The 7,428-nt window shown below is 49.9% G+C and overlaps 1 protein-coding gene across 1 annotated transcript in view; it reads left to right on the forward strand.

Annotated features, from left to right (window-relative positions):
- The window catches only part of MREG (melanoregulin), a 42,111-nt gene extending 35,221 nt beyond the window's left edge, over positions 1 to 6,890 (forward strand). The window contains exon 5 of the mRNA XM_081849871.1: positions 5,387 to 6,890. Within this exon, the coding sequence (XP_081705997.1) occupies positions 5,387 to 5,521 (135 nt within the window). The 3' untranslated portion in view covers positions 5,522 to 6,890. The remainder of the gene's footprint in view (positions 1 to 5,386) is intronic.
- Positions 6,891 to 7,428: the final 538 nt, after the last annotated feature.

Below are 7,428 nucleotides of genomic sequence, written 5' to 3' on the forward strand. Positions count from 1 at the left end.
AGTTCTGCTGCGAACTGGTCGGCTTCTTGCGTCACCCCCTCTCCCGGTGTTACGAACCCCGGGAAGGTTCTGGGATGACGACCATTGTTCGCGAAGAACGGCGTCACCCCCGTCGACGCGTGCTTCGTGTTGTTGTAGGCAAACTCCGCCATCGGCAGGTAGTCCACCCACGCCGCCGGGCGCTGATTGGCGTAACATCTCAGGTACTGCTGCATGATCACGTTGACTCTCTCTGCTTGGCCGTTGGTCTGCGGATGCCTTGCCGATGTTAGGTTGATCTTGACATGCAGGATACCTAGAAGCTTCCGCCAAAAAGTAGAAACAAATTGGCGCCCCCTGTCGGACAGGATGGATTGTGGCAGCCCATGCACCTTGAACACGTGATCGATGAAGAGTTTGGCGGTCTGTTCCGCCGTCGCCACCTTCGCGCAAGGAATGAAGTGCGCCATCTTGGTGAACAGGTCCACCACCACCAGCACCGCCGTCTTGCCTCTGGAGCTGGGCAGGTCAGTGACGAAGTCCAGCGCCACCCTCTCCCACGGTTGCTGTGGCGTCTCCAGCGGTTCCAGTAACCCCGCTGGCTTCTGGTGCACTGGCTTGGACCTCTGACAAGTGTCACACCTGGCGACGTAATCCACTATCTCTCCCCGCATCTGGGGCCACCAAAAGTCCCTGGCCACCAGTTCTATTGTCTTCTCCTTGCCGAAGTGGCCCGCACTGGGGGCGTCGTGCAACTGCTGCAGAACCCTCGCGCGGAGCTCTTCGCCCGGTACGTAGAGGGCACCTTTGTGAGTCAACAGCCCGTCGCGTAATTGGAACTCATCGTCTCTCTGCGAACCCCTGCGCAGCGCCTCCATCTTGGATTGTGCAAATCAATCTACTTGCAACGCACGTCGCACCGCGTCCAGGTCGACTGCGATGGTAGCGCACGTCCACGCCTGCGGTGCGAAAATGTGCTTGGCTGCCACTGGCGCTGCTTCCTCGAGATATTGCGGTTTCCTGGAGAGCGCGTCGGCTATAACGTTGGAATCTCCCGGGATGTATTCTATCCTGAAGTCGAAATCCGCGAAGAATTCCGCCCAGCGCATGTGTCTTTGGCTCTGGAGCTTCGCCGTGCGCCAATACTCTAAGTTCTTGTGATCTGTGCAGACCTGCACTGTGTGCTTGGCACCTATGAGGAAGTGTCGCCACGCTTTGAAGGCAGCGTGGATGGCCAACAGCTCTCTGTCCCATATGGTGTAGTTTTGCTCCGCCTTGCTGAGCTTTCGGGAGTAAAAGGCACAGGGTCTCCAATTTCCTTGGGAATCTTCTTGCAGGAGCACGGCTCCCACCGCTCTGTCTGAGGCGTCGGTCTCTACTCGCATGGGTCTGCCCGGATTCACGTGCATCAGCTGCTCCTCGGAAGCGAAGAGGCTTTTAAGCTTCCTAAAAGAGCGCTCCGCCTGTTCCGTCCAAGCGAACTTCTTCTTCTTGGAACTGAGGGTGTCCGTGATTGCTGCCGTCTCCTTTGCAAAACCCCTGATGAATTTGTGGTAGAAATTGGCGAACCCGACAAATCTCTGGACCTCCTTCCGATTGCGTGGGCTCTTCCAGTCTAACACGGCGCGGACCTTGACGCTGTCCATGGCCAGCCCCTTGTCAGACAGCTTGTAGCCGAGGAAATCCACCTCCGTCACATCAAACTGGCATTTCTCCAACTTGGCGTAGAGCCTGTGTTCTCGCAGTCTCTGCAGGACCTCCTTCACGTCCCTTTCATGAGCCTCCTGCGATTCCGAAAAGATCAGGATGTCGTCGAGGAAACACACACACTTCTTGTAGAGGAGCCCCGCCAGCACGTGATGCATAAAGGCTTGGAAGACGTGAGATCCATTTTGGAGACCAAACGGCATAACTCTGTATTCATATGTGCCCAGAGGCGTGAACATGGCCGTCTTCCACTCATCGCCCTCCCGGATACGGATGAGGTTATACGCTCCACGCAGATCCAACTTGGTGAAGATTTTCCCCTTCCGCACGGTCGCTAGGAGGTCATCAATCTTGGGCATGGGGAAGGCCTTGGGCTTGGTCATGGAATTTACGGCCCTGTAATCCACAATGAGTCTTTTCTGGGGCGTGTCCTTCTTCTTTACAAAAAACACAGGACTGCCCCCCACTGCTTTGGACTCCCGGATGAATCCACGCTTCAAATTATGCTCTATGAACTCCCTGAGTTCTTGCATCTCGTCCTCAGACATGGAATACAGCTTCGCAGTCGGCAGCTGCGCCCCCGGCAACAGGTCGATCGCGCAATCGTAAGGTCTGTGGGGCGGCAGCTGGTCAGCTTCCTTCTCGCAGAAAACCTCCAGGAAACTCTCGTACTTGCGAGGAACTGCCTGCGCCATGCCAAGTTGCAGCTGCTGCTCCGCCCCCTCCTCCTGGCTGGACTGGATACAATGTTGAGCACAGTACGATGAGCAAAAGGTGATCTGCCGTTGGTACCACGCTATCGCAGGACTGTGTCTCTCCAGCCAACTCATGCCTAGTACTATAGGCGTGTCCGACAGGCGGGTGACATTGAAGCTGATGACTTCTCTATGATGTCCAATTCGCATCTCCATGGGAGGCGTCTGTTGCACAACTTGTCCTCCCAGCAATTTCCTGCCATCAACCGTGACTACGTTTAGAGGCGTTGTCGCGGGCAGAAGCGCTATGCGATGCTGCTTGACGAAATGCACCCCCACAAAGTCCGCGTTGCTCCCAGAATCGATCGTGATGGGGACTTCCAAGGTGTTTCCGTTCGGCAACTGGAGTGTTGCAGTGAGCTGCACCGTTGGCTTGGGTGGTAAAGGGTCTGTACGTTGCAAAGGCACTGGGGACTGCTCTACAGATTCGCCTGGCTGAGCCCCAGCAGCTCTGCTTCCAGCCAGGCACTGTCGTTTCCCTGAGGCTGCTCTTCTTGCATCACTTCTGCTGCCACTGTTGCTAAGGCTGCAGTGTGCTTCTGGGGCCTCTGGGGGCACTCTTTCGCCATGTGCTGTGCACTGTCACAGATGTAACATTTCCTGTTCCCTCTAGGAGGCTTCGCCTTTACTGCCCCGGATGCTGGGACTCTGGCTGTTGCTTGAGCCTTAGCACCACCAATTTCCATCGGTTCCTCCCCCTGCCGCGCCAGAGGCGAGGGATGTGCCTGGCTGAAGTCTCTGGGGAGAAAAGGAGGCGTCCTTGCCGGTGCACGCGCCTGGCGTCCCTCCTCATTGTGCCAAGGACGTTCTTCGTGCCGTACCCCTATTGCGAGAGCCCTCTGCACGACGTCCTCCAGGGTCTGAGGTCTGTCTCCCCTGGCAAGTTCATCTTTTATGGGGCCGCTGAGACCCTCCCAGAACAAATCTCTCACTGGTTTGCAGTCCTTCTCCCAGCCTAAGACAGTCAGTAAGGCGAAAAATCGCGAATGATACTGACGCACAGTGGCTCTGCCTTGCCGCAACCCGTGCATTTCCCTGCGTGCAAGATCAAGATCCACGGTTGACTGGAAACAAGCGTCCATCGCTTTAATAAATTCATCAGAATCGCGGCGGGCAGGGCCGTCTTCGCGCCACAAATTGCGCAACCAAGCTCTTGCCTCCCCATGCAAATGAGACACAATAAACCCCACTTTCTCCTCTTCATCTTTAAAGTCATTACGAAGCAAATGCAGTGCATACAAGACGTCTGCTCTGAAACTTGGGTAGTGCTTTAGGTTCCCATCGAAGTGGGTGACTAGACTGCCCCCCCGCCTTCCAAGTCCAATTCCCTCTGATCTGGACCCTGGGAACCCTTCCTTGCTTGCACGCTCCCACCTTATTTGCAGGTCCTGGCAGCGCTTCTCCGCTTCATCACTCTTCTTCTGAGATGCAATGACTGCAGCGGTGAGTTCTGTAACTGCGTTGCGCAGCGTTGCTAGTTGCTCCTCCGCACTCATGGCCGCTACCGTTCGTGAGCTTTGCAAAAAAAAAATTTGCGTTCTGTGGGAGGGTACTTACTGTCAGAGTCACCCGTGGTCCCAGCTCACAAGAGACCAAAGTCCACTCCAGCTTATGTACAAAAGCTTTTATTGAAGAACATTATTAGCTTTACATCCGAGCTCCGTGACTCTACGTCTGTTACGCTTAGACCGCTGAAGTACCCTCTGAGTCGGTCCCCCCTCTACACCAGTTTAAGAGGCTTGTACTGGTCCACCTCTTTCTCTCTTTCCTTTTCCGCAGGGTCTTTCTGCCCCCCTGTGTTCTCTCCCTTCGGGACTCTCCAGAGGCTGAGTCCTCTGCCGCCTCCTCCCCCCTCCTTCGGGCTTTGGGACCAGGCTCCTCCCCAGGACTCTCTTCATTTCCGCGCGCCTCCCATTTTGAACTTGGCGCGCGTACGTTGCTCCTGACCTTGCCTTCGACAGTTACACTGCCCTCGATACTACTTTCCTCCCCTTCCGGCAGGACGTTTTGCCCTGATCTCCTTCCCCTCTCTGCTTCCTGTTCTGCTCCTTCTGACACACTGGTCACTCCTCCCCCCTCACTCCGTTCCAGCGGAGCAGCCGGTCTCGCTCTCCAACTCCCACTGGGGGTTCCCCCTTCGTTTCCCTGCTCCTGACTGCTTCCCCCTCTAGCTTCCCTTGGCTTGACCAGAGGGGCTCCCTTTTGGGAGTCCTCCGATTCACTGGACGGACTCATGGACAATCTTGGGTCATTGTCATCCTCTTCCTCGTCACTCTGGAATCCTTCCCCCTCACTCTCTGTCTCCTCCCTCATCTGCGCCTCTCTCCCTGAACCCCTGACAATACGCTTTCATGGAACTGCTCAGTGTGATTTGGAAAGTATATTGGATTATGACTTAGTAGTGCCTGTCTAGCTGCATACAGTCCTGTTCAGGATTGGTCCCGTGACTAGGAATGACCTATTCAGCACAAGATTTTACATCACTGCAAGCTTGCATTAATATAGAAATACTGTATAGCAACTTTTGTGCCAAGAGCCACAGATGGCATGTTGACAGTTGTCTCTGGCACTGAATCAAGATTGCTTTATAGACAGTTCCTTCCAAAGAAATCTGCCCCAGAGTGTGAGCCGAGAAGACAGTTGCTAGTACCCCAGACATACAGATAGACTGTTTTACATCTGGCTCACGAAGCTGCCTTTTCAGGGCACTTGGGGCTTAAGCATACATTGGGAAAGGTCGCTAGAGAATTTTATTGGCCTGATGTGTTTTGAGATGTTATATATCAGGTCTTGTGATGTATAATACCAATGAGTGGGACATGGCGGAGATCATAAGCGTTTCCCATTGCAGCCCAGTGAGATTATTGGGGAACCATTCACTAAAACTGGAATAGATATAAAGGGTTGAGTTTGCATGGAGTTCAGCCACTTTTTCTCTCGTGCAGGATCGTCTCATTGCCCTTGATGCTGCTGATGAATTCTTTCGAATTGCCAGTGCAACCTATCCAAAGAGTGAAAGATGTACAGTGAAAGAGGAAGTCAATCTGATTGCGGTCCAGTTCAGTTCTTCTCTGTCATAACACTGATCACCTTTGGGTGGACTTTTGATTTTGAAGGGATTGGCCAGAGTAATGTGACTTCTTCCTTCAGGAAACTAGTATATCTCAGAAGTGCAGGATAAATCCAGGATGATGTACCTGTTGTACCTGTTGTATAGCGTGATGCAATAGAGACTCACCTTGACTCAGGAGAAAGTCTGTGATTGGAGTCTGCTATAAGCTTTGGTGCTAGATTAGATACCGGCAGTAGTCTTACAGCTGCAGTGAATATAAAAAGTGCAGTGACAGAAACCTCCTGTACTGCTTCAGATGTAATGTTTTTCTCTTTGACAGCTTGGTACAATTGGTACAGTTATTTCCCATAACTGACCATTTTCCTGTGTTCCTGTTTAAGTAGGATTTTAACAGGGTGGAAAGTTAACTCCTTTTAAAACTGCCATTTCATCAAGTTCCTTCTCTCTTGAGAATACACCATGCATCATGCCAGCAAAACTCCTCATGTCCATCTATGCAATTAGAGATTCTCTGTCTGGTAGATGTGGGTGATGTATTCATCAACAATGGCAGAATGTTGTGAGAACCATCAGAAACCATACTGCAAATTACTTCCTAGCAGCAAAAGAGTCTTACTCTGTCTTAATTAGCATTTTTAGAAGTGAAGAAATCAAATCCTGCTATTCTGAGCTGGTTTTGCCTCAAGATTCAAAAATCTACAATGGCTATTACTGAGCTTTCCTCATCATAGCACGAATCCATTGTTCCACTGTGAAAGATTATTGTGTAAGCATCTTTTTAAAGATGTTGTATTGAAAACATCTGCAAGCCTTCCTTTTGTCCTAGATCCTTATGCAGTAGCTATTGATTCCAGTTGCCTCCTTTGTTCCAGCTGATATTTTTATCACATACTGAACTTGGACATTACGGTGTCCTGAGGTTTGGCTCGAAATGGAACATTTAGTAATAGAGGGGCACTTTTTTTTGCACTTGCATCTATTTTTCACCAACCTGTTGGAACAAATGTGTTTACTGAAATCTATATTGTGTTACAAAAGCTAATCATACAAAATGTTTTAATATAGCCCAATTAGTATCTTGTTGTTTTGGTCTGGTAATGAGCAATGGTTTTAAACTATGGATGTGGTGATGGTTCATTGTCACTACTACTTTTTTAAAGCAAAAAGCTGGTGCTCTCACCAGATGGTATTTGGTTTTTGTGGTTGCAACATACCTAACAAAATGGCAAGAAGTATTTTAAGTGTTTGTACCAGTGATGTTAAAACAGTTATATGAAATGTGTGCTTTGTCACTTCCAAGGGGGGAAAACTGTATTGATTCTATACTTTCATACCTTAATTTAATAAATAAAAAGTCCCTATGTGATTCTTCCCTATTTTGAAGTATGTTTTGTCTTTGTAAAGCAGATTAATGAATGCTAGACACATTGAGGTTCCAACCATTTTTCTAAGGCAATTTAGAAATTGTAGAATACAAAAAAACTATCTGGTCCTTGCAGACTACTTTGTGAAATTTACAATGTAGTTCTATGCATACTTACTTGAGAACAAAGTCCCATTGTGATTTATTGGTTACTCTCTAGAAAGTATGTTTAGGATTGCAGCCTAAGCATCATGCAGAAGGAGAGCTGCACTACATGTTGTTCAGTTTCAGTATTTGGGTGAGAAATTACACACTTTCTCTCCCCCTCCCCCCCCCACACTATTCATGGCTCCCTTGCCTCAAAATATTTTGTTGGGAGTTGCTACCTGATAGGAGGATACCAAGGATGCTGCCCAGGTAATCCTGATTCATTGTGGAGCGTCATTTAATTTCTGTTCCTGTGCTATATTTAAGGATATTTTATAAGCCACTGAGATCCTCTTGGCTCTATATAGCAGGATATACATATTCTACCTAATACAAAAAGGCTT

Source organism: Podarcis erhardii, assembly GCF_964252035.2.
Source record: "Podarcis erhardii genome assembly, chromosome: 1".
NCBI lineage: Eukaryota > Metazoa > Chordata > Lepidosauria > Squamata > Lacertidae > Podarcis > Podarcis erhardii.